The sequence below is a fragment of the Cavia porcellus genome, unplaced genomic scaffold (genome assembly GCF_034190915.1).
Source record: "Cavia porcellus strain 051 isolate PalLab524CR breed Dunkin Hartley unplaced genomic scaffold, mCavPor4.1 scaffold_2, whole genome shotgun sequence".
Lineage (NCBI taxonomy): Eukaryota > Metazoa > Chordata > Mammalia > Rodentia > Caviidae > Cavia > Cavia porcellus.
The window spans coordinates 87670097-87698070 of record NW_026947485.1 but is presented as its reverse complement, the minus strand read 5'-3'; the positions used below and the strand labels follow the sequence as shown (position 1 = coordinate 87698070).

At 40.6% G+C, this 27974-nt stretch overlaps 1 protein-coding gene across 15 annotated transcripts in view; it reads left to right on the top strand.

Annotated features, from left to right (window-relative positions):
* The window catches only part of Ablim1 (actin binding LIM protein 1), a 291033-nt gene that overhangs the window by 257213 nt on the left and 5846 nt on the right, over positions 1-27974 (top strand). For 4 of the 15 annotated variants that reach the window (XM_063244790.1, XM_063244780.1, XM_063244784.1 and 1 more), the window contains 12 exons: positions 2424-2459; positions 5496-5625; positions 7593-7712; positions 14223-14264; positions 14938-15042; positions 16787-16834; positions 19363-19509; positions 21662-21753; positions 22583-22688; positions 23403-23467; positions 24093-24153; positions 25189-25899. In XM_063244790.1, coding sequence (XP_063100860.1) covers positions 2424-2459; positions 5496-5625; positions 7593-7712; positions 14223-14264; positions 14938-15042; positions 16787-16834; positions 19363-19509; positions 21662-21753; positions 22583-22688; positions 23403-23467; positions 24093-24153; positions 25189-25202 — 966 coding nt within the window. In that variant the 3' untranslated portion in view covers positions 25203-25899. Of the gene's footprint in view, positions 1-2423; positions 2460-5495; positions 5626-7592; positions 7713-14222; positions 14265-14937; positions 15043-16786; positions 16835-19362; positions 19510-21661; positions 21754-22582; positions 22689-23402; positions 23468-24092; positions 24154-25188; positions 25900-26055; positions 26131-27070; positions 27152-27974 lie in introns of those variants that run through there. The other 11 variants (XM_063244792.1, XM_063244793.1, XM_063244781.1 and 8 more) reach the window with 11 other exon arrangements.

The window sequence follows — 27974 nt, the reverse complement described above, 5'->3', positions numbered from 1 at the left end:
TCTTTTTTTCTCAGCTATATACATATAATGAGTGCTTTACAATTGTGCTGATTTATATTTGTATAGCATTCCTTGAATTTATTTTGTAATCTGGGTTTTGCCCTGGAAAGTGAGATTCATTTTCATGTAGTGCTACCTAGTGGTAGCTGTGCTATCTTGCATCTCTGGCAGCTCGGCCACAGGACTCAGCAGAGTCACAGTGGATCAAGGGCAAGTCACATAACAAGGAGGAGCCGAGTTTTGTTTATGGTGTTACGGACTTTTGTGTTTGCATGTGTTTTCTGTTGGCTCCATTTAGGGTAGTAAAATACCACTCAAGAGTTTGGACTTTGAATTGAAATTTTCCACATTTGTAACCAGACTAACTAACCATATGACTTTGGGAAAATTATATACATCAGTCTCACCCCAGACTCAAGGTAGAGAACAGTAATACTACCTCCAAAGGTTTTATGTAAGGAGTATGTGAGATCTTCGGATTAGAACAGCATTGGAGACACAGTAACAAAATGCTCAAAAGCGCTGGCTGCTCTCTTAATCAGCACTGTTCCAGTTATAACCTGAAGAAGTGACCTGTGGTTCTCTTGATACATAAAAAATATTCCTTTGAAGCAGAAATCAGACATATTAGTGAGCTCAGTCCCCACCATGTGGCTCTCAAGCATAGTAAACATGGCAAGCTATTTATTTATAGCTTGTATTTTTCCATTAGTTATTAAAACCTCTCTTCTAGAATCCATCTGTGGCTGTTTTAGAGACACAGGAAGAGTAAATGTAAAGCTTTGTGGTGCCACCCATGCCTTCAGAGGGTTGGAGTGGGCTGGATCTAGAAGCTCACTTTCAGAGCAAGGGCAGAACTGGCTCCTGCCCGCAGGGAAGGCCCCTCCCTCAGCAGAGATGCCCTAGAGATGGACCACAGCATGGCATGCAGGAGAACCTGCCAGCTGAATTGAAATTCAAAAACTAAGAGATCTGTCCCTGGATGTGTCCTCCAGAATTCTGTCTGGGTTGCATTTCTAGTTGAAGGGATTTTGCATCATAATTAGAATTACAAACATTTCATTTAGGAAATATTCACTAAGCATCTAACATGTGAGAATGCATCTCACCACTGGCATACAGAGTTAAAAATGAAGAGTCTTAAACCCTTGCAGAGCTTACAACACCATATGGGAGACAGTAAGTAAGCAGATATAGTAGAATTCTGTAGGGAGATAGTGCTAGGGTGAAAAAATAAAGTAAGAAGAAGCAAGCCAGCGTGGTGTCTAAGTGAAGGATGGGCTGCAGAGGAGACCGCGAGGGCACAGGCCGAGAGGTGACACAGGGTCTGGCCTGTTGATGGCCCCGAGGAAACCTGTGCCTGGGAAGATGAAGGCTGGGCAGTGTGGGCAGCTGAGGCAGCCAGGATGGCACCCTGGGTGCACGCTGTCATGCCTGCCATACAAACTATGTTATAGTGACTGCTGTGCTTATAGTTTATTTAATTTTTTAAATTTTTAAAAATTTTAAAGGTAGTAAAATCCAACAAAACAAAACAGAACAAAGCCAATCAAAACAAATCAGCAAGATTAGTACCAAACTTCAAAGCAGAATTCTAGGAAAACAACAGTAGCTACCATAGTATATCTCGTTATCTTCACAGTAGTTGTCCATTCCATCAGGTATAGCAAAATCAATCCAAAAACAAAACAGGATAAAACCGATCAGAACAGAATATTGAATAAAGTAAAACAATGAGAACAAAGCAAAACAGTGAGAACAATATTGGATTTCAAAGACAAGCTAGAAGGAAATCCCCCATATTTGCTATATTGCGTACTGTTGTCCTCCCAAGAGATGCTCAGACCGCTGGCCCCAGGTCAGCATAATCAACCAAACAATACAGGCACTTAGTTGCTTTATGTGCCTTAGTTGCTATCAGCTCAGCCTGTCCTTTGCACTAGTCGGTTGATGGGGGAGAAGAGGGGTTGATTCTCTGCCCACCCACCAGTGGGCTTACAGGAAGCACTGACTTTTCTCTTCCTGGAAGCTGCACAGCGTGGCTTCTTGTTACCTCTCCCAGTCCCAGCATGCTTAAAAACCACATTTACAGAATCTTATGTCTTTATAAATGGTGAAACCCATAGCAGTAAACTGAACATTGTGGTCTCCCAAGACCTCAGCATATTTATTAAATTAACAATATTATTAACAGTGTTATTAACTAAAACTATGGTTCCTAGGCAGAAATGTGCACCAGAATCTCCAGCGACTGTGTTAAAATTTATGATCAGCCCACTACACACTGGCTATCAGGGGAAAGACAGATAGGGGCTGCTGGGGCGGATATGTAAAATGTTTCTGGCCGATTCTGATGATTAACTCTAATTCAAACTAGTCAAGAGTTACGAACTGTGACTTTGAAATTCTCTCTTTTGTTCCAGTCTCCAAGGACATTGTCTCCTACTCCATCAGCAGAAGTGAGTACCATCTAATTATGGAATTGGGGAGTTGCTTGGACCTTGCCTAGGTTGGAATATTTGAAAAAATACATAAAACACTATGAAGCAGAAAAACTATGATCTTACAGTTCCTGTGGGGATTACTTCTGTATGATAGGACCATAGGACTATAGTACATTTCTTTCTGTAAAGGTGGTTTCCCAGTGATCTGAGCCTGTGCCTCTTAAGTAGTGGGGAAAATGTTTGTGGAGATCAAAGTCATTGTCTAGTATGGAGCTGTCTGTCTGCCCTTGTCTACAGCTGACTGATCGGAGCCCTAACAGACTAGCTCATCTGAAATTGGCAGCAGTGGTCCTAATGTAATCCATAAGCAGAACCTTTTTTTTTTTTGTACTGAGGTTCAAGATCTGAACCTTCACATCTGTGGTTTTTTTTTTTTTTAATTTTTTTAATTTTGAGATAGCCAGGGATATAGTTCAGCAGCACAGAGCCTGCTAGCAAGTGTGAAATCTTGAGTTCGATTGCTGGCACCAAAAGAGTTTTTTTTTAATTTTTTTTTTTTAATTTTAAAGAAATTAAGACAAAAGAGGACGTAACAAAGCAGATCAGATAAGAACAATACAAGCAACACAGCATTTTCCCACAAGACAACCCATAATTAATAGTAACTACCATGTTTCTTTCTTTGAAATAGTTGAGCTTAACTTCATATACGATACTATCAAACATAACAAAACAGTATAAAACCATTCAAGAGAATGAAAGCATCACAGGGCTTTCAAAACCAAATGGCAGAGAATGAACAATGGCTACTATATTATCTCATTTTCCATAGAAAATTTGTTTATCCTATCACACATAATAATATCCAATAAGATATGGATATGATAGATACATGATAGAACATGATAGATACATGATAGAACCAAAGGAAACAGAAGAACAAAAGCATGGCAGGACTTCAAAGTAAGATGATATTAAATCAGCACTGGCTATTCTAATGTCTTTTATTTTCTTCAAAATAGCTATTCATACTATCGCAGATAATAAAATCAAACCAGGATATAACCATTCCAACTAATGAATGCAAACATTATAAGGCTTCAAAGCAATGTAATGGGGAATCATGATTACCATAAACTCTTATGTACTCTTACCATTTCTTACACTACAGAGACTATATGTACATGCGAGTTTGATTTATTTTGCTTATGAGTATGGTCTCAAGTTGTGTCTAGTTATTTATAAATGTATCAATGTGATCATTCTTTATAGCTGAGTAATACTCTATTGTATACAAATACAACAACTTTTTTATCCATTCCTCAGTTGATGGACACTTAGGTTGTTTCCAAGATCTGGCTATTACAAATTGTGCTGCTATAAATATGGGTGCATATATATCACTGTGGTATGATGTTTTCGGTTCTTCTGAGAATATGCCTAGAAGTGGGATAGCTGGGTCAAATGGGACTTCCAATCCTAGCTTTTGAGGAGTCTCCAGACTCCTCAAATCTCCACAGTGGTTGCACCAGCCTACACTCCCACCAACAGTGCAGGGGTGTTCCTTTTTCCCCACAGCCTCTCCAGCATTTGTTGTTGGTAGTTTTCTTGATCCTGGCTAGGTTTTTTTTTTTTTTTTTTTTTTTTTTGAGACAAGATATCACTGACTAGCTACATTGCCTCCACCGAGCTCAAATTTTTGAACCTCCTGCCTCAACCTCCTAGACTGCTGGGATTAGAGACACGCCCCACCATGCCTGACTTTTTTTCAGGGACATTTACTTAAGATGGTATAAAATTAGTGGTCTGACCTTAAAGCCAAGCATCTTTCTCAGTACTCCATTATAAAACTAGACTAATTCAGGGACTATCTGTAACTTGAAATAGGAAAAAATTCCATAATATTTTCATGTTTATAGCTGAGTGCTATGAATCATTAATTTCTATTACTGCTTTAATAATTTACAGCTGAAATTGGGAAGCTTTAACTTCTCTTAGTGACCAGTTGCAAGGATGAGGTACATCATTTGGAGACTTACTGTTTTGTTGTTATCACTTGATTTATTAAGTCAATTTAAGGATATAGCTAACGTTCCTTTACTCCTTACTTTTAGACTTTACAAAACTGGTTAATGAGGTTTTAATTTAGTCATTATTGGTGCTGTCTTTCAAAATCTTTTTTACTATGCTAGCAGAAACTTCAGAAGACAACTGATTCCTAACATATGAAGCATTCTTTGTGTTCTTCTGATGTTGATGGTTTTATATTTTGGATTTTTTGTGCCTATTACCTAATGTCTCCTTTTCTGGGTTGACATAAATGATATACTCATGCTACCATTAAATTCCACTGAATTATGTTGTGTCATAATTTAATCTCCAATTAGTTAAATGTAGTACTCATATTTGCTTTTATGAATATTGGTAATATAAAAGTCTTAGAATAAATTATTCTCCTTAAAGATCATTTTAAATTATTTTTTGGCCTGTGTTTCCCAAGGTAAGAAGTAGAATTACTGGCCGTAAATCAACTACAGGTCCTGGAGCATCAAATGAAAATGTCACCAAATCAGCGCTCTAGGTGCTGTGAATTGGTGGTCAAGCATGGGCAAGAGTAGAGTCAGGATCCTAGTTCCAAAAAGAACCCCACCTGTCCTAGCCATGCACCTAACATGGGCCTCTCACCAGCTTGGAGTCTGTTTCTACATCAGTCTACTTCAGGAAGAGACTGACGTGCAAACCTGGTGTAGGTGAACATAATTGTAAGACTGAAGAAACATACTGTAAATGTGTGCATTGGAATTACCTCCTTTCCCACATCTCTGCAAGGGTTGGAATTTATAATTTTTCATCTTAAGATTTTAGTTCCAAGGACTGTGAAACCAAAATGCAATAGCCACCTAATGCTGGCCAGTATACATATTTATGAAACAACCCCCAATGAAAAAAACCAGACATGATCGCTTCTCAGCAGTGTTTGTGGACAGTTTCACTGGGAAATGCTACAGCTGATGTGCTTTGTGCTCATAGTTTCTCATACTTTATCTCCAGAGCTACCAGGATGTTCGGGATCGGATGATCCACCGGTCCACCAGCCAGGGCTCCATCAACTCCCCTGTGTACAGCCGCCACAGTTACACTCCGACTACGTCACGCTCACCCCAGCATTTCCACAGACCCGGTAAGGGCCGCTGATCCTGGGATCCACTCTGCATAATAAGCTGCATTATTGCGTGTGTGTGTGTGTGTGTGTGTGTGTGTGTGTGTGTGTGTGTGTGTGTGTGTGTGTGACTCCTCCTCCCTCACTGACAGTCTACTGAAAAATCTGATTGCTAAGCATTTCTACTCCGCTCCCAGAACAAAATGAAAATTGGTAGCCACTTGTATTATGTATTATGGCTTTTCCTGATCTATCAGTCCTGTTGTGGCTATTTTCATTTTGATTTATTAAATTACATTTAGATAGTGAAGTGCTAAAAACAAATGATATTGTTTGCCCTATGGTGAACATCTCATCGCTCTGAGACTTAAAATGAAGATTTCCAAAATAAAATTTTATGTCCTTTTTAGGCAGATCAATATCAGCTAAAATCTAGTATTAACCATTTACTGACCAGTTGTTTATAATCCCTGTGTCCAGACACAGTGAAGATGCAGGGTTGTACTAGGTAACTTTTGAGATAACTTCCAGCCATAGGATTTTGAATCAGATTTGGAGAACATAAAAACTTCAAGGATGTACTGCCATGGAGAATGTTACATAGTTAGGAGACATTAGTTGACAGTATCTGTAGAGAATGTCACCCCTGTGTCCCTCAGTGGGGTCATGTGTGGGTGGCAGATGGATGGAGATATCCCTAGACAGATCCAGGCTTTCTTCAGAAAGAGTCACAGGGAGGATTTTAACCTGTAAACAAACATAGTAATGATACACATCTCTGAAGACTTCATTTTAAGCTTCTTGCTTCTGACTAGCTTGATGAGAACAAATTCACTCAATGTTAACTTTTTAATAAAATGTACAAGAAATAAAAAGAAAGAAATCAACAATGTGAAGGCTACAATGTTCTCCCTAAAGTTCTGCATTTAACACAAAAGATTGAAAAGACTGTATCCTTTCATAATGTATCCATTTCTCCAAGTGTACATATGTATGTATTAACTAGTATCTACTGGATTTTATTAAACCCAAGTTTTCAGGATATCTCCTTCCTTTTAATGCACAGCTCTGCTGATTTTATTCGTGCCCTGACATGGGTTCAATTTAAGCCACCGTCTCTCTAGGTGATATGCTTGTACCGAGTGGCTGGCAAGCCACACTGCTTCTCCTAAGAGCTCCTGTCCTTAGCAAGCAGTAGGAAGTTTCCATCCCAGTCATGGTTCTGATGCCAACACTGTGCTTTCTCATTGGTCTTATGTATATGCGTGACACCAAGTATTAGGTTTTACAGTAGTTTTTGAGGCCTACCCGTCCATTGGTAAACTTACATCCTCCTTGTGATCCATATGCAACACTCCAAAGTGTTGCCCACTAAATTCCAGATACCAGGCGATGATTTCCATCTTCTGGGTCTGAGTTCCATTGTACTGGTCCATCCTTCCCCAGCATTTCCGTGCACAGCTGTCGGGACTGTATGTAGCTTTGTCCCTTGTGGAATGCAAACATGTTTTCTTTTATGTAAGTAGAGTAAAATGATTTTCAAAGGGATAGGTGTACAGTTAAAAAAAAAAAAAAAAGACCAAAAAAACCTACCCTTCCCTATAGGTACTTCTTTGCAAGTTTCCTGAAGTGCTTGTCATTTCTATTTGTGTATCAGAGGGTTCTGTTTTGTTAGTGCTTTTTCAAAAAACAGCTTTTGTTGAGCCTGCATGATATGTTGTCTTACCAGAGAATGCCCCGAGGGCCATTCCTCCTCACCACAGCCATTTATTCTCAGTGCGACTCTGTCCCCCTGATCTATCTGCAGATTCTCCCCAAGTCGCCTCATTGTCCAAGGGTGCATTTGTAACCCTTTTTCCTTCCTCCTTTTTCAGATTCCTGATTAACGCTCTTTTTTCCTCCCTTGGAACAAGGCCACTTTCCCTGCACCTGTGTTAATTTCTGTTCTTTTCTGTTTCCCCTCGCCCTGCCCGATCCTTGCGGCACAGAGCTTTTGTCTCCTGGTGTGCAGAGGTTGTCTCACCTGCGCACCAGCAGCTTCAGCTCCGCCCACGGCGACTCCCGTCCCAACCCCCCCTTCAGACACCACTTCCTCCCCCATGTGAAAGGTAAGGAGGCAGGCCTCGGCAGGCTCCCTGTACTGGAGATTTATTAGCACCCTGGCAAGGCTAATAAGGTGTATCTCCAACAGTTCCTGCTACCGAGCTTCTGACCCATCAGCATGCCAGCTTGCGTCATGACTTAACCCAAAGATGGCCTTAGAACTGGCACTGTGTCTTGCATTCTGAAGGATGTGTCATTTCTAAGGGCTCTCAATGAAGAAACAGAAAGTATATTTCACTGTAAAATTTATCATCTACCACTTAGGAAAAAAGCATGCTTTATTTATTTATTTATTTTTTTTATCAAAAGCAAAATATGTAGTTGGTGTATTTTCGGGGTTTAGTGTGGAAGATGTCTCAGCTAAGCACAGTGGTATTTATAATGAATGCCCAAAAGCCAGCCAGTGGTGATAAGCCATGCTACTGTGGTAACATGTTTGGGCAGCATATAAATGATCTGTGACAGTCTAACTTCAGTCTCTCTCTTTGAGCCAATTCTCAGAGCACTTTGCTTTTGATTTGTCCTGATTTCCATCTGATGGAGAAGAGTTTTCTGTTCCTGCCTCACATTTCTGCCCTCTTCCCTTCATAACATTTCTGTTGTTTTCTTCATTGCTGCTTAAACGCTTCTGAGCCAGTTCTCTCCGCCTGTGGGGAAGCCAAGAAGCTATGGAGAGGCCATAATTTAAATTAAGTATGAGCTCCCAGAGGGATGCCCGCTTGTTCCTTAGTCTTAATTTGAGCTAAATTAACCAACAAAATTAGCAGGGGGAGGCAAGCACAGACGTTACCATGAATCGAATCACAATCTTAAGAGCTGCCACCCAGTGCTCCCTCACTGATGCATTTATGAAGTAGCCAGAATGTTGCTCTAGTTCCTGGACTCTCAGTCTACCCAGGTGGTTTCTTTTAGCTCACTAGGGTTTTTGAGCAACTAAATGCTACAGTGTAGATGTACTGAACTTTTCAGTATGCAGTTACTTTACAAATGTGCTATTTCAGCGTTTTCTGTGCTTCAAAAATAATATCGCCAGTGTGCTTATTGGAGACCCACACCATTTGCCATTAGCAGATGTTTTTGGTAAGCACAGCACTTTCTAAAATTCTTGACAGAGTATTTAAAACCTAGTTGCTAATTAGTATTTCGGGAGAATTTTTTTATCGTGTAAATGTTGAGATGATACTTTTGAGAATGCTCGTAAGGTCTTAAAGAAATTATAGGGGCTGAGGATTTAGCTCAGTGGCATAAACACCTCCCTGGCAAGCATAAGGTCATGAGTTTGATCCCCACTACCAAAAAAGAAAGATAGAAAGAAAGAAAGAAATTATTGAATAAAAGTGTATATTCTTAATACAATTTAATATAAAAGCCCTTGGCCAAATTGATTATAGTTATTGCTAACATTAAAGAGAAGAATGCATTTTTGATGATTAGGATGTAAGCTTTCTTATTTGGTTATTATATTTCATCTTTCAGAATGCAGAATGAAAACACATAATGGATCCTATAAAGTTTTATAAAGTTTGCACAAAATGTCAGTGATTAAAATACTTCGCCTATCTGTGAATCACCACAGAAGAAACAGCCTAGTGACACTGGCATCTTGGACTTAAATACTGTCTCTGTCACTTGCTGGCTGTGTGACCTAGTGTTGCTACCCTTTTGAGTATTGCTTGCATTGTCTGTGGACAGGAAGGGACAGGCCTGGGTCCTACATCATTAAGCGGTGTGAGGTGACGAGCCCTAGTGCATGGTACACCCTGGTCAGCGTGAGGCTCTTGAAGCAGTTCTGATCCCATCTTCCCATTTGCTTTTCATAGCACCCCTGGGAAACGGGCCCAGCAGAAAGACAGAAGGGCAGAGGTCTCACTTTATAACTGGCCACAGGCTCCCCGCTAGCAAGAGGCAGCACCCAGACTAAACCCCAGTCCTTCTTATTCCCAAGAGTGCTTGTTCACCTTAGGCAGCCTGAGGGGTGAACCCAGGACCCTTGAACTAAATTCTCGACCTTATGTATTCATTTAGAAGTAGGGTGTCTCTTAATTGTGATCACCAGTTGATCAAAATGGCTAGTGGATATTCCTGTCTCAGTCTCAGAGTCCTGTGAGTACCAAAGGCACTCGGCCATGAAATAGAATTTTTAAAACAATCTTTTATTTTACATCTATTTTTAACCAGAAAATTGCATTTTTACTGATGCTAGTACCCCAAAAGACCTATTCATTTATATTACAGAATCAGTTTTTTTACTTTATAGCAAAAATATCAAATGGTTATAGAAATTATAGTACCTCTGTGTGCCATGGTATATTGTTTAAAATGTAGACACACATTGTTTTCTGTTTTCTTTGATGGTGAAGTTTTGATGCAGATATCATGAGTTGAAATTACAAAAACCACTAGGACAAAAGGAATTAAAATGACCCTTAACTTACACTTTCAAAAATAGCCAACGATCTCCCTTTCATTTTCTTTTTAACTGGATATGTGCCTATATTTTGTTCTTATAAAATATTCTGCTGTACATTTTAAAAACACGTAACAGTACAAGCTTTTTTTTTAACTGAAGGAACTTTTTGCTAACCTAAAAATGTATAAAGGTATTGTTATAGAAACCTACTGGTTTTGAAAGGATGAATGCTGCTTTTTCAAGGGATCGCTTCTTGGGTATTTTGAAAAGCATATCCATTTTCAAGGAGGACCTCTCTAGCACTTGGAAATTTCAAAATGGAGGAAATTTACAGCCCTTTGAGACATAGAAACAAGGGATCTTTCAAATGGGGCAGCAGCACCTAGGTTCTTCTGTGACCCTGATTTGCACATTTACTTTGTACCTTGGAGCTTGACTTGTGATCTCATAGGGCAGTTATTTGTGTAAATGGATGTGAGCTGGGGAATCAATTCACAGTAGGATAACCATCTCAGACAAGAAGCAGCAGGGCCCTTGCCACCCTGGCAGCAGGAAGCCCAGCCTCTGTGATCCAAGTACACTTCTGGTCCTTGTTTCTTATGCATGTGGCCCAGCCCCCTGGGGTTCACTGAGCTGAGGAGCCTGCGTGGGGCACAACTAAGATGCATGTCACAGGCCATCTCTCTGCTTCATTGGCTTCCCCATTCATTCCCTGTGGCACCCATCTGGTTTTAAGGTTCGTGTTTTTATTTCTCTAACCTTCCTTGCAGCCTTGATCTTTATCGTGTGTCATTGTTGGGCCTTTAGGACAACTTATGCCAAAAGATTTGCAAAAACTATTTTCACTTTGTTCTGGACTATGTTTGTGCAACATTTAATGGGCTCCTTTTCCTTTAAGTTTGACTTGTGAATGGAAGATGACCTAGATTAAGTCTCTTTGATAGAAATGGTTGCTATTTGCCATAGATTTGAGTTACTATGATACAAACACAAATTCAGTATTACTGAATAAATAATTTTTAAGCCTCTTTTTGGAGTTTTAGGCCCTCTGATTGCTGAAAGCCCAGTAATATGAAACTCTGTCACAAAATATTCTAGATGCTGCCATCCTTAAGGCCCCTTGCAAATGCATGTTTATATTTTTGGAATATAAGCACATGGTCCTGAAAGCCAGACAATGCTGTAGCAGTTTTAGCTACAGAATCATACATCTCCACCTCTATTCAGGCTCTTGTGGTACCAAGAAGAATGAAATTGAAGAAGGCATTTGAATTCATATTTGCAGTGAGAACCCAGCAAATGATTGATCTCTCAAGTACTAAAATAATTGCCCTATTAGGGTAATGGGCAAGAAGCTAAAACTTAAGGCCAAGAAATATAAATATGGGATTAATTTATCATAGTAGCTAAGGTCACTAAAAAATTTAGGATGACTCAACCCAAGGACCGATCTAAGGGACAAAACAACTATAAGTGTGATATGTGCACTATCATGTGATATATGAGTGTACACATACACAGTTATGCATAGATTAGTATACATTTTTAGAAGTATCTTATTCCAGGCTAATGAGTAATGGCAGCAGTGATGATGATGATGATGATGATGTTGATGATGATGATACTGATACTTTTTGAATACATTTCAGCTGATGCTCCATTCTTTAGTTTTCCCAAGTAAGGAGCTAAAGCTCAAAATTTTCTGCCAGAGTGGAGTTAAAGGTTATATCATTTAAAGATAAGATGTTTATGTTAGAAAAAAGAGCCACACCCAGTTTGTGAAAACATTCAGCCAGAATTCATACATTGGGAATTCTGGCACCTCCTCCAGGAGGCCTTCCAGAGACTTTGTGTACATGTACACATATTTATGCACATAAATATGTCCACAACTTACCTGGGAAAGGATGGGCCTCTGCTGCCACCTGCGGCAGAGTCAGATTGACAAAAATATTTTAATACTCAGACAAATGTCTAATTCTGACCACCTTCAACCTTTGTGTCTTACATATGCAGATATTTTTGCATATGCATGATTTTTGCAGTTAATAATTAGCAAAACAGGTTCAATGGAATTTCATCTGATCAGTTATAAGGTCACTACAGTGAGAGGTGAAGGATTAAGCGCAAGGAGCAGTGTGATTCAGAAGCAATAGTGGCCAGCAGCCAGGAGACACAGAAAGCGTCTTCAAAAGACCAGTAAAGATAAAGCAAGAAAGGGGAGGTTTTCTGTGCTGCCTTCTGAGAAAAGCTCCAAGAAGTATTCTTTTCAGTTATGAGTTGTTGTTAATAATTTTCTAATGTTCATAGGATTAAAGGATTCTTCTGAAGTAAACTACCAAGGATGAATAGAATGAGAAAGCTGTAAAGGGGGTTGCTGCTGTGATCTCATTGCTCTATCTGGCTTATTTTAATTAAGAGTTTGGAGAGGATGATAATTAATTCTGCAGCAGTGCTTGCTAAGTTAGGCCATAAGCACCTGTAGAATTAGTTGACCTCTTTCGGATATACATTCACATTTATTAAGCACTTACTTAGGCCCAGCAATAGGCCGAGCACCGAGGAGGAGAAAGCGGACCCTGTTCTAATTTAGCTGTTCTAATACAGCATCTCAGTGCAAGTGATAACCTTCCTGCTCGTGCTCACCCCTACCCAGTTTTTTATGTACAGTTTTTTTAAACGTGAGCTACTTCCTGCTCTTTGGGAAAGTAAAATTAAATGAGATCACCTTTTCATAAATTAGCAGTTTGTGCTTTTACACTGAGCGATAGCCTCAACACAACACCCCCCCCCCCCCCCCGTTAATTTTTCACTTTGAACCAAGGTCTTGCTCAGTCGGTAAGTTGCCAGGCTGGACTTGAATCCATCCTTCTGTGTCAGCCTCTGCAGTGCTGGAGCTACAGTCAGTATCACCACACCCAACTGTCAGTGAAGCTTGTTAATAAATGAGTAGTTTGGAATGCTTCATAATTTTTGAAAGCTAGTATTTGGCTTAATAGATCAAATCAACATTATGACATAGTGCTGGGAGCTGGATGCTAAAGAGTCGTGAGAAGAGGCAGAAGCTTCAGAATAACCGCCAAGAGCCTACAGTCTAAATTTGAGCTAATAACAAGTTCCCATCTCATGTTTGCAGTGTATTATTGATCATTTGGTAGATATCTGGTCTCTGGGTACCTAAACATGTACAAATTGACAAAATAAAACTATTCAGTATTTTTTGCAATAATATCTTACTATATAGTTCAGTCTGGCCTTGAATTCACAGCACTCTTTCTGCCTCAGCCCCCCAGATATTCCAATTATTATGCCCAGCTATTCAACACATTTTAGAACTCTAACAACTCTGTCATACTTTTCTGGTCAAAGGAAAATGTGATTTGAAATTAGCTAGAACTCTGTCTGCTAATGATCTATTTACTTAAAATTATTAGCATTAATGGTTACATAAATTGGACTTTTTTAAATTGGAAACTTTTGCACTTCAGGGGTTACCATCATGAAAGTGAAAAGAAAACCTACAGAATGGAAAAACGTGTAAATCATGTCTGATAAGATGCATCCCAGGATATATAAATGTCACAATTTGAAAGTAATTAGCATTAAAACTCATTAATTTTTAATAGCCCCGCATCTTCTGTTTTATTCTTGGGGAAGGATATTTGCCCAGATGTGTGGTATAAATTTGAGCAGTAGCTAGTCTCTTTCTAGTTGGCAGAAACTTCTGTTCACCCCTGCAGTTCCCCGCTGAGGTTATGAGGGGTGATGGTGGCTCTGGAGGCTTCTGCAGCTGCATCCTGACTTTGTCCTCCAAGAACACTTGTTCTGTCCAGCAGTGGCCAGTCCTGAACCCTGCCACACCATCCTTGTTCAGTGTTCCTGCCTTTCCAAATGTGGGCTGTCTTAGCCCCTGGCAGAGCTTCCTCTTTGGTGCCAGCCCCAGCAAGCTTTCCTCCCGTGTCTCATGTCCTAGCATTTTTCTTATACCTTTGAGTAATTACTCGCATGGAGCGTGTGTGTGTGTCTTTAGTCTGCCTCAGCAGATAGATCCTGAGGCTTTGCAGGATGGGGATTATGTTTCACTCACCTCTTTTGTCTTTGACAGTAGCCAGTGCCTATCCAGAATGGGTGTTCAGGAAATTCATTGGTAATAAAATCAATAGCTCTGGTAGAGCAGAGCAGCAGTCTCGGAGGAGAGGGTGGAGAAAGCTGTAAGTGGTCTCCAAGTACCTGACAGAGGGGGATCTGATGTTACTTTGTGTATTTCAAAGTAAGGAAAACAGAAACTTATGCTGCAATGAAGGTGCTTTGTATTTGTAAGGGAAGGAACTGGGGGACCTTGGAGGCTCCCAGATTAACCCTTACTAGAGAAACGCAATTCATTTAATAGCCAGCCTCTGTCTAGAAGCACCTGTACCTTTTAGGGTAGGAGTATTGCAAATCTCACCCCTCTCCATGCTTGGAGGTTGGTTATTCATTGACAACTGATCCTGAATCAGTAGCAAGTGACTCTCCATCCCTCCCAAGGGACTTGCATCTTACCCGTTTGCCACCAGCTCACAGGCTTCAACCGCATGCCATTGGAATGACGCATCTGATGCTAGCTGCTTTGAACCTCAGTCCCTGTGGACCCAAATCGCCCCCTTGGAAAACTAACCCCGATTCCACCTTTGCAAGCCAAGTTGATAAACTGAGTTTGTGTCCTTTGTTTGCCCTCTCTGATGTAGCTCCTTCCACTTGTGTTGAATTTTGATTATGCTTGCTTGGTTTTCTTTATTGCTCTCCCTTTTCTCATTTTGTTTTCTCCATTCTTATTGGAGGCAACGAGCCGTCCAGCGGCCGGAACTCCCCTCTCCCTTACCGGCCCGAAAGCCGCCCTCTAACTCCAACTTACGCTCAGGCCCCTAAACATTTCCATGTTCCAGGTAGGAGCTGACACGGTCTGTCTCGGTGTCCTGTCACTGTGTAGAATGTAGCCTTGTAATCTCGTCTCGTCTCCATTTCTCATGCTCATTAATGGGGTTGCACATGGTTGACAAATCCTAAATTGCAGGATCTAACCTGGAGGGCCTTTCAGAAGTTCTCTATGTGAGGTACCAAGATCTGTTGAAAGTTTTCGAATTTTTGTTACTGTTTTGTTTTTGCAATGGTGGAGATCAAACCCAGGGCTTCATGCAGTTTAGGCAAAGACTGTATTACTGAGCCGTATCTCCAGGCCTCAGTGTTTTTGAAGAAGGTAAGAGACGGGGATGAAGGAGAGGAGTTGGGTTGTTCTGTTTAGGTGTTTTTGTTTTGGGGGGTTATTTTTGTGTTTTGGGGTTTGGTTTTTTGTTTGTGTGTTTGTTTTTGATCTGTGTTTTATTTTTTGGTTAAATTTTTAAATCTATTTTAGTACCATCAGGGTGACATTCCATGGTTCAATATTGTTAATTATTGTTTTTCCCATGGATTTTCCTTTTGAAACAGGTGTAGCAGTAGGTCCATTGGGGGGTCTTTCTGCAGTTCACAGCTGATGAGTCACCTCCACAGCCTGCACAAATATCTTGCAATTTAGGCTTGGCGCTGCAGGCTTTGCTCTAGTAGTCACAAGCATTTGCTGTCAGCATAAATAGTAATTTGCCATCAGTCAGTGGGAAAACAGAACACATATCTTACTGTTTACGATTGGCTCAGCTAGAAATGGTGGGATCAGCGGTCAGGCATCATGATACTATTTTTCCATAAGAAATACAATTTTGCTTCTTTTACCTGTTGAAAGTGGTTTAATAAATTACCCACCGCGTTAATGTAAGTATACATATTTGGAATCTATATGTGTGTTTTTTTTTTTTTCCTTTTGCAATGCAAACTTAATAAAACAGAGGAAAGTTTAATGAGATTGGTACCACCAAGCTAGGAGTGCCTTTCTAAAAAATTTCATTGAACTTTACAATGATTGTTCTACATTCGGGATTTTTCATGTGAAGACTGCCTCCAAGTCAGAGACCTCTTGAATTTCCTTGAATACCTGCAATTCAAGTGAAATGGTAGCATGATCCAGTGTGTACTCTGTAAATGCAAGAACAGTATTTAACATCACTTTTTTTCTTTTTTCCCTCCTTTAAAAAAAATTCAACCTACACAAATAAGGGTTTTATTTGCACATCCTCTCAGCACACTGGGTCAGCCTTGTGCATAAAAGATATTGCTATGATTTTTAAAACAGTTTTTAATTTCTTTACATTGCTTTCCACTGTTCTCCTCATTAACTGAAAAGGTAAATTGAGTCACTGGTATCTACTGGGAGCTCAATTTCTAGACAGTAGCAGTTTGAGGATTTTTCTCCAAACTGGTTATGTCTTCCTTACCATTTGAGTGGCTCCACTGCTTGCATTTTTTCCTGTTTTAATCCCACTTTCAGAGAAGTGTGTGTTTGAAATAAATGGCTCATAAATAAGTTACATTTCTCTATATGCTAAGACGTATTACAAAGACTTCCATGTCACATGTCTACAGTAACTCATTTCTGTAATCTCTTCCAATGAACTCAATCTTTGTAATACAAAAGTTAGTCTTCTGGGTTATTTTTGTTCAAGAGTCTTCTGTTTGTTTTGTGCTTTGGTTGGTTGCTTGTTTCTCATCACAGAACTAGTTCCCATAACCACACACCTTTGCTTTTCATTTCCACAGATCAAGGGATCAACATTTACCGAAAACCACCCATCTACAAACAGCATGGTAAAACTCACTTTCCTCTGCATAGCTTTTAAGTAGCAATCAGCTGGACTCTTCTTTGCTGTCTTCTGAAAGCTTATCTACTACTGCTTTTGAGACCCAAACTGAAGCATCCAGTATATGTTACCTTTATGGTCCATTAAGACCCGAATATTAACCTTCCTGGGTGGAGAACACTTAGCACACCTGGAAGTTACCAGCCTATTTCTGAGCCCATCAAACCATGTACAATTCCATTCATAGAGAAGGGGAAGTATTGGTCAGCCAACAGCCCACCAGCATCCTAACAGGACTTTTTTTTTTTGCCATCAAATCATTTAACCAACCTCTAAAATGTGCCAAATTTGCAATTAGCTTGACTAAGTAAAAGTAGTTAAAGTGAGCCACCTACAAAAAGTAGTTTGGCTAAGGCTACATGGGCTTAGTTATTCCACTCCCTGCTTCTTATAAGGCATGCCAAGGTCTGCACTGTGCAGTGGATAGGGCATGAGCTAAGACAGGTGCTTGTCTAGATCTCTTTCCCTACCCTTATGGCTCGGTTGTAGGGACATAATTCCTCTGGGCTTCAGTTTTCTCACAGATTGTACTGGAAATTTGAAGGCTGCTTTTAGAATCTAGTTGATATTAACAAGTCATTAACACTTAGGATGCTATGAAAGTGCATAAAGTTGGCAATGACACCAAAAAAAAAAAAATGTTAGGTGAAAATGTAGGGAGAAAATGAAAAAGTATGGATTGTAATGATTCTGAAGCCATGTGGGTTTTTTTTTCTTTCATTATTTTTCAGTTTTACATCACTTGCTTGCATTTTTAAGTTTAACATTGCTTTTGTTTTTGTTTTTTATGGTTTAATGTCTTCCCACACACTCATTAACATGTGAATGTTTAACTACTGACTTCACCAATTCTAATCCGTAAGTACTGTTTGAAGTCATGCTTTTTTGTTTATGAGTAAGATTTCAGTTTGATTGAGATTTTTAAAAAATATTAAAATAGGCCCTGTTACTCGGAACAAAAATAATAAAACAATTAAGATTTAAGGATATTGGGTAGTGTTACACTTTGCTTGGGAGGAATTAGTTGGCTTCTCTCCAGGATATTTACTTCGAAGTCTTTCAGTTGTTGTAATTAATTACTAGTAGCTCAGCCAAAGCAACACTCTGTCCCAAATGCAGGATTGCCAGTCCACACCAAGCAGACCTCATGGCCCCAACTGTTATCTGCCTTTACGCATTTGAGAAATGTTAAATTTACATTAAATCACTTTTTTTGTAATTCAGACTTTTAGTCTCTCCTATGTTAACATCTTTTGTCCATCTTTAGCATGGGGATTAATATCAGCATTTCTTAAACAGATTGCTTTCCTCATGAGAAATACTGTGCCTTGCCTGGCCAAGATTTTTTCCCCCATCACTGGTTCTCCCTTGTCAAGTTGTTTAAGCAAATTGAGACTCAGAAGGTTACTAGAAAATGGAAAAATTGGAACTGAAGAGTCAAAAAGATGATTTCCAGATTTTAAAATAAAAGCCCAGAAAGAAAAAAAAAAAGAAAGCATTATTAAGAAACTGTTAAATATTAATAACATCTCCAACCAGTTGGTAAATTAGCCAGAATCAGAGGGTAATCTTGTTTGTTTTGCTCCAACTCTAATTATTTAGGGCTCTAAACCAGTGATGCCTGCTTTAAGGATAACCAGTAAGAACTTTGTGAACTAATATTCTTTCTAGTTTGGCTTTTGGTATTTTGTATATATTTTGGTTGCCTTACTTGAATACACCAGCCCTGGAAGAAAGCACCCGTGAGTGAGGGTGGTCAGAAACACACATTGCTAAATCATAGTGCTGAACTCCTGCAAGCTGGATGTGGGAGTCCCTATTTCATGTCTCCTAAAACACCAATGCTTATACACAGATGACGGAGTATATAAGGATTAGAATAATTGGCCTAATTTACTCATGGCTTCTGGCTCAAACAGTCAAAGCCCACCACCTCTAAAAGATTAATAACCACAGTGCACTGACATTGTATGCTTTTAATTATCTCTTTAATTTCTAATTTTTAATTCAGATGTTTAATTATTCAAATTTTCTAATTCTAAGTGCATCTTAGAGAATACTTAGGAATGTACTTTCCTATGATTGTGGAAATGAGCTATATCTGTGCTGTCCAAAACAGTAGCCACTGACCACATGTGACTGCTGAGCACTTGAAATACAGGTGGTGCAACCTAGGAATTAAATTCTGAGTTAATCAGTTTGGGGTTTTGTTTAATTTCATTCATTTAGAGTTAAGTAGACATATGGAGCTTTAGAACAAGTTTTTTCACATGTAGAATGAGGCTTCGCTTCTGACCTAAAATAAGGAAAATGGATTGAAGTGTCATCAAGAAGCAGCTGCACAGCAGTTCATGGTGATCACCAGAGCTTTGTGGAGCTGTAGCTTTTGCCAGAGAATAAGAAAACCGTGTCTGTGGGGTTGGTACCTCCACTGCCTCGCAGGCCGGCAGCTAAGCAGCCCTGGTTCCCACCTAGATGCAGCTGCCTCGGCAGCACAGAGCAAGTCCTCAGAAGACATCATCAAGTTTTCCAAGTTCCCAGCAGCCCAGGCGCCAGACCCCAGCGAGATACCAAAGATTGAAACAGACCACTGGCCTGGTCCCCCCTCACTGGCCGCCATAGGTACGCACCTGATGCAGCTAAGTGGAGCACGAGGGGCTAGGGCAGCTCAAATGAAATACTTAAAAACAGGTGAGAAAATGTGTCCTGTTGTGACTCTTAAGAACAGAGGGCCAAGAGGTAGGACAGTGAAAAGAACTAATGTGGTAATGGCGTGTGTGTGTGTACAATGCTTCCGCATTACAAAACCATATGGTAGAAGAGCCTGGCTCTAATCAGATTCACCAAGATCTAGACCAGGTCTAAAGCTGACTGTGTGCATGACTCTTGAAGTTATCACAGGAAAATCAGTAACTTTTTTGAACACAGCTGAGCCAAAGCCTTGTGGCAAGAGCACTGTTCTACATAGAGTGTAGTGGCTGAATATTACCAAGTGTCCTTTGGAGTGTAACTTCTTTCAGTTGGATTTGTTTTGCACTGTGTATGGGCAGTAGTCACAATTCTCTTAACAAACAGTATTAACACTGAAGCACTTGCACTTCCTTGCAAATGTCACATTCTCCATTACTAAGAAGGGCTTTTGTGAGTAGTACTCGCAATACCATGAAATACTACTCATGTGAAGGATGCGATCTGCCATCTATCATCTCCATGAATCCTGTGCTGAGTGTCACAGTGGAGCTGTTTCATTCTTCGCTTCATGCTTTCCAGCTGTGTTTGTGTCTTTACTGTTTTGTCAGTAGTGAAATCAGTCTGCCTAAAAAGAGATATTAATAAACGCAGAGGCTAACACTCTACTGAAAATTTAATGAGTTAGCCTTTTTTTTAAAAAAAAGAAAAAAGTATTTTCCCATTTCTGTTGATACCTAAAAGGCCTTCAATTTTCCAAAATTTTCTTATCATATGAATCAGGCTGGTTTTTTTTTTAATCACATTTTTCTTAGGATAACTTTTGTGAGCAGTATAAGTGGATTTTAAAGCAATATATAGAAATTGTTGAAGGGTAATTTACTTAGTATTCCAAAGTATTCGATAATTATGGTGATGAAATTTACCTAATTCATGCAAACTTGCCTCTATTAATTTTTATTTGTGCAAACTAAAGAAAGAAAATTCACATTCACATTATAATTTTAAGAACTAAGAATCTGCCAATCTGTGCCCTTCAGGAAGCATGTGAGGCTTCCTGAGTTTCCTAGTTCAATTACGTTACTCATTAAAGCAGCTAAGCTTTGGAGGAAGACATCATCGAGGGAGGGGAAATTAAATTTTTATTGTTAAATTTACCATCACTAAGTAGATTAAAGTTTCTTTGGGTTCCAAATTGAGGAAAATATCTGGTCCATTAATTAAAATGATGAAAACTAAGACTATTAGTTAAAGTTTATTTTGATTAGATTAGCAAACTTTCCTGTTTCCTCCCAAAGCCAGATTAGTCCAAGTAATTTAGAAAAAACAATTACCATAATCTTTCAACCCTTTAGACAGATCTCTTCTTTCCATTCCATATCTCCCTTTTCCTAGGAAGCTTGAAAATTATAAGAATTTGTTACAGTGTTGTAAAGTAACTGTCTAGTTATTTTAACACTTTTTATAAAACTCCTTTGAACAATTTTCAGAGTATGAAGAAAAAGGAAAATTAGAGGCCCATTCTTTGAAAGAAATATAACAAATGGACTTTTTAATGAATTCACTAAGAATAGGCCAAGTGATAGTCTCATGAAAAGTCTAAATATTCAGAAAAAGAGGAAATTGCAAGATTCTGAAACGGGCCAAATAGTGACTATCTTACTGATTTGTTGGTATGTAGACAAAGTTGGATCATTGTGTATTTTGAAAAATTGACCTCCGGGACATCCAGTAATGGCTAGAGATGCTCCCCTGCCCCCCGTTTAACCACGATGAGCTTTGACCAATGGTTACTAATGATTTCCACAGTTGTAACTGAGCAGCCACTTGTTGAGAGGCCCAAGTTCACATTTTCCTTGCATACACAGTCAACTACGTAGCTTGACAAAGGGGCCCATTTTCACGAGAAACCAGCCTTGAGGATGATTTAGAGTGTGGGGGATTCTCCTTAAATACATCCATCCCTTCAATGTATGGAAGCCCTCTGCTGAGCTTGGCAGCCCCACAGAGGTACACAGGTGGACTAGTCTGTTAGGATTCCTTCGTCGTGGCCTCATGTGTGAAGCTGTCTTTGCTGTGGAATTAGGAACTGACATGAGACGCAGATCTAGTGGCAGAGAGGAAGATGAGGAGGAACTTCTGAGACGCCGGCAGCTTCAAGAAGAACAACTGATGAAGGTTTGTCCTTAAGCTACCTTGCTGCTGTCTTCAGTTCTGGCTCCCTAAGATGCATGGAAGCCACCAGAATGAGAAGAAGGTGACCCAGACCTCAAGGAGCTTGTCATCTGGCAAGCGACACATGATAGGCATTCACTTAGGAGACTAAGAAGGAATATGCAGTGGTTTCAGAGGAGATGACATTGAGGCTGGGGAATGAAGGAACGTAGCAAGGAGAGAATGAGTGTAGGGCACATGTGCTGGGCAGAGTGATGTCCCACGAGGGGTGTGCAGGACCTGCTGGAGGAATTCCCTTGGGATGGTGCATTTTTCTGAGTCTTTCTCTGGGATTCAGAGGGCTTCACATGCATGTGTGGACCACAAGCAAAGGGATTGAGGGGACTGTTACCAAGATATACCCATCATCATCCCCATGTTTTGCTTTGTTTTTAAACAAATCGGTGTGATTTCTTAATGCCATTCCCAAGCACCACTTCTCACATTAACTATCTGTACACACTCCCACATGTCCTCCGAGGTCTCCGGGGAGGGAACAGAAAGGAAAGATGCTTCTGACGTGGAGCCTGGCTGGGAGAACATGTGCTCTGACAGGGTAAAGCTAAGAGGGGCTCGGGGTCCAGACCCTGACCCACCTGAGGAACTACCAGACTCCGGCCAACCTCTGTTCTGGCTCTCAGGGTCACAAACTTCCTGTAAGACCACATAAGAAACCTGTCATTGTGCGAAAGTGATTGTAGGCTTTGCTTTCATTTTTCTTCTTTTCTTTCTTTGTTATTTTGTTTTGTTGTTTGTTCACTTTTTTGTTTTCCCCTTTTTTTTTTATGACTAGCTTAACTCAGGCCTGGGGCAGTTGATACTGAAGGAAGAGATGGAGAGGGAAAGCCGGGAAAGAGCTTCCCTGTCAGCCAGTCGCTACGACTCTCCCCTCCACTCAGGTAAGCGGCAAGCCCTGCCTTGGGCAAGCGGGCAATCTGCTGGACCAGTGACAGGAGAAGCAGGACCACTTATGGGGTTCACTAATCTCTAGTGTGCCTGATTCTGAGAGACCGTTCTGTATCCCCATGTAGATCAATAAATGAAGGCTGCAAAAAGACTAAGATGCTGAGGTGCTAAGTGGCAGAACCAGAATTCAAGCTCAGGTCTGCTAAGTGCAGCGACCCATCAGGCTTCCATGACCCTGACACAGGATGCCTGGCCCAGCCTCCTGGAGGCCCGCAGTGGCAATAACTTCCATAGTGACCTGCAGGCCCATCACTTGCTGCCATGCCATATTGGGTATGATCTGCATTTGACAGATGAAGAAATAGGAGTTCAGTGAAGTATCCAATCAAATGCAAATAATAATAATAATAGTATTATTAGGGTTCGGATGAGAATACTAAGAGATACTTAGGTACATGCTGGGGTTGTAGGAAGGACAGCAAGTATAGTAGTAGCCATGCTGCATGTCCTCCTTACCCTGTCCCTCCTCAGCAGAATCACTATTAGGTACCATTCCCTGTATCCCCAAATACGACTGCCACGTGTGTGAACAGTTTGCTAAATCTCTTCTGCAAAGGAAGCAGATATGCTTCCAGTCTCATGAAAAAGTTGGACTTCTGCTTTCCTGAGGGTTGCTTTTTTTAAAAAAAACCCTGCTTTTCATCCAGCTTCACATGCTCCATCATCGAAGACCTCATCTCTCCCTGGCTATGGAAGAAATGGACTGCACCGGGTAAGGTTTCTCTTCCGTGGATTGTTTCTGTATTATGCCTCCCTCAGTCCTGCGTAGAGCACTTACTGTGCAAGTGTATAGGACTCTTTGATCTCAGTGTGGGCAAATAATGAAAATTTTAGTCACCCTGCTCACCTGGTAAATCACTCTGAGTTACAGCCAAAGTAAAATATTTGAATTAAGAGAAGACTTCATTAGCTTTAAATAAATGACTGACCTGTGCAGGCTTAACAGGAGACTAGATTCAGGAATACTGTGACAAATATTTTCACAGTGAAGCAAAGAAGTAATTATTTGATTCATTGTCCCTGTTTAAAGATAAAGTTTATTACAATTGTCTTCTTACCAAGGTATAGAACAAATGTAATTATGTAACTCATAGGAAATGAATTTTTATTTATGAACAAGAAATAGTTGCTTACCAAGAGCCTGAAGGCAGGGGCTCCATGTACCACAAAAGACAAAGTTCATAGTTATGGAAACATAGGGAAGAAAAAAAATGAGGATCCAGGAATTTAGACTAGGAAGGATTTTTAGGATTTTGTCAAGTCCATTTCTCATTTTCAGCTGACTCCAAAATGTTGGCTGGGGAGATTTGGTGATAATGTGCTTTTCCTCGTTTTAGCCTGTTTCCACAGACTTTGCTCAGTACAACAGCTACGGGGATGTCAGCGGGGCACTACGAGGTGAGGCTCCAGGGCCAGGACCACGGTGTGCTCTGTTGGATGCCTGACAGCAGCACCACTGTGATCAAAGTATATGTGGAATGTTTAAATTCTCTAAAAATTTATTACTACAGCAAAGACGCATTGTCATTAAGCCTCCTCCAGTGACTCCCCCTTGCTTCAAACACACCTATCCCATTACTCTTGTCGAGGTCTAGCGAGGCCGGGAGGTCCTCTTTCAGGAGCATCTTTAGTTGCACAGTGGTATCTGCCCCCATGTCCTGAATAGGTGCAAACCATCTACTCTTCATAGTAATGTTTATATTTTATTTTTATGAATACCTGTTTGCAGTACCTAATGGTTTTGTTTATTGTGGGGAGTTTTGGTTTTGGGGAAGAGCCAGAAGTCACAGGCTTCCAGATCTGGTGAATAAGCCAGGTAAGGACGTGTTGTGATGCTTTTCTTCCAGAAATCGCTATGAACAGCAATCAGTGCAGTATGACCAAAAGATATGACATATTTTTAAACTAAAAACATTTTTACAGTAAAAGGTGCATTGCCATTTAACCCCTTCAAAATACTTTCCTTGCTCTCAATACACTTAATCCTATCATTCTTGGCTGTGCTTTTTTACAACAGTTTTTTTTTTTTTTAATTTTTTTTAGTTGGGCATGGTACTACATACCTGTAATCCCACCACTTACGAGGCTGAGGCAGGAGGATTGTCACAAGTTCAAGGCCAGCCTGAACTACATATTAAAACCTTGTTTCAAAACAAGCCCCCCTAATTTTTTTGTAATAATCACCATATTGTTAACCACTTTGTATGGTAAGGAGAAAGAGAGAAGAGGACATTGTAACCAATATCCAAAGCTAGTGCAGGGTTCCTGGCCCAGGGACGCTGGTGGTACAGTGTCTGTGCAGACTAGGGACAGACAGCATGGCTCCCTGGGGATCATCTTTGGAATTATGGTCATAGACGTAGGCTCTCTAGTAAGGTTCCATGTTTTTCCAAGGTCCACCATGATGATATTTTCTTTTACTTTTCTTTCCAGATTACCAGGTATGAAAACTTTGTCTCTCTGGAGTTGCCAGCACCAGCACAGCAGCCATTTGCCAATCCAGGCAGCTGCTGCAGGGAGGAGAGTATCGTTGTTGATCTTTAATTGTGGCTCCAACCCATACAGAACAGGCAGGCCTGGTGCCATCAGGCTGTCCCCGCAGGCCTAAGGGACACAGCACAAGCCAGGCCAAGTGAGAGAGGGCTGTCTCACTCTGGGGAACTCTCAAGGAGGAAGTGGACCAGCGCCATGGGTCTGCCCATGTGCAGCTTCTTATTTGAATTTTCAAAAAAAAAAAACTTTCAAACATTTCAGTAATGTTATTCCCTCTTTTTTTTGCCTGCTTGCAAAAGAAAAAAAATTAGGTCTTGACCAATAGGAAGGAACACTTTTCTCTTACATGCATGGGGGTATATACGTGTGCATGTGAGTGTGAACTCAGGGCCTCACACATGCTGACAAATGCTCTACTACTGAGCTATACCTCCAGCTTTGTAGCCAATATCTTGTCAAACTAATGAGAAAAGAGAAAAATGCAAAGAAAACTAAAATGAAGATTAATAATAATCTGTCAGTGTTTCACAGACTGTGCACTCGCAGACATGTAGCCTAAATTCAGGAGTTTAAACCACAGTGATTAGGCTGGGATCATTCCCCAACTTGATTACAAAAGTGCAGTATTCCCAGTCTTACTCAGTAAGGAAATTTTAGAAAAAATACATGGTAATTAACATGACAGGTTGATAAAATGGTGCTGATGATTAAGCACAAAGGGGATGTTTGGCCACCCACAAAGTCCCCTGAGGGACTTGAGGCCCCTGCTAGTTTATTCTTGTCCCTGAGTCAGTATTTCTGTTGCAGACCCTCCCGGATGGCCACATGCCTGCCATGAGAATGGACCGAGGAGTGTCTATGCCCAATATGTTGGAACCAAAGGCAAGTACAACTCTCTTTTCCTCTCTTACCAGGATGATATAGCCCTAAGAAGACATGGTTTCCTACCTCTCTGCCATTCTCAGCAGGCAAAGCCTATTTGTTTTAGACTATACATTCAGACAAACCATATCAAGAAGCACTTCACCATCCCACTGTTTTGACACACTAAGTCTACATGTTAGGCCCCTAGTGAGTATGGCGCTGTGTTCACCAGCACCTCTTCTTTATGACTTAGGCATCACATTTTTAAGCCCCTTCCCATGGGGCTTATGAGGCATGTCCAGTGCTGATTGGAACATCTGCAGACTGCTGAGGTAGGGGGACCAATAGGTCCCCTTTGACAGGACTTTTTTCAGCTTTAGAACCAAAAGTTATGCACCCCAAGAACTCCCTAGTCCAGGGCAAACTGGGATGGTTGATCTCCCTAGCAACAAATCGTTCTACACCTGCAGAGATGTTCAAGGACTTGCACTCTCTGGTGACCAATACCAGGGCTTGCTTCAATATGTCAGCTGCCAGAACTGTGCCTCTGGACCTACCTAGCTGCTGGGAGTCATGAGCCATCCATGAACTAAGACTTGACCCACAAAGGTATCTTGCTTTTTAGCAGCGTCATGTGAAAGACAGCACATGTACCTGTAACTTCAGTTTTCTTCTGATTTTTGCCATTCATAGTAACTTAGTGCTGTGCAGTCTGAAAAACCCTGCCGGGGCACAGTGCTGCCTGAGATGCTGGTGGAGAGTTGTGAGTAGGTGGGGATGAATTTGTCCCTGTCTCCTGGACACTGGAACTTTGGTTGGTCATCAGAAGGAACACCTTCTACTCAGATCTCCTTTGATAAGTTCACATAAACTCCATCTTGGAAATCCCAGGTTTGAGGTGGGCTCTGCTTAGTAAAATGCACAGCAATCTTCAAGAGATGCTTTCTTTCCTTCTCAGATATTTCCATATGAAATGCTCATGGTGACCAACAGAGGGCGCAACAAAATCCTAAGAGATGTGGACAGAACCCGACTGGAGGTAAAACAAAAATCCATACCCATCCGCAGATCCATCAATCCCCAATTGTAGACAGAACAAAGATCCTCAAATCTGAGAATCTCTAATGAGATAAAACCATGAGACACCAGGCATGATGGCACTCTGGCAGGCTGAGGGAGGAGGATCCCATGGCAAGCCCAGCCTGGACAGTTTAGCCACTTGCAGGACTGGAGATACATAGCTAAGTACGAAGGCCCTGGATTTTATCCCCAGTACCACTAAAAGTAAACACTATGAGAAGCAAGTTTGTAAGCACTGATTCATTGCTGTTATTCTGTTAGGACTTGAACAGTCATAAAAAGCCAGACACAGCCCCTGCTCTCAGAAATGCATATGGTGCGGAGAGAGAGCAGAAGCATGTTTGACCTTTACACGAGGCAGGCATTTCCTGGCTTCAAGGAGGTCAGCAGTACAGCATGTGCACTTAGATTTACATTTACTTAAATTTACACTTAGATCACCATTTAAAATGTCTAGTAATATTTGGAAAGTATAGTGTGATTTTAGTCATAGTTTTTAGAAATAGGATGCTGCCCTAATTAGAGCAGGAGGTGCAGGCAGGGGACTCTTCAGATATTTCCAGATTCCTGTCTTTCTCTAAGCCTAGACTGAGTCCAGGAGAGCAAAGGGAGGAGCTTTCAAAAAGGTTTGTAATGAGCAAGTCTCTGCCTGGTTGTTTCCACATTCTTCACTGAGGGTTATCTGGGTACACATACCCAGGGCTCCTTAGGCATGGAAGACTGATCTTTGTACTTTTCCACCCAAATGATTATAATTAAGAAAAATTCTGCCTGCCGGTCTT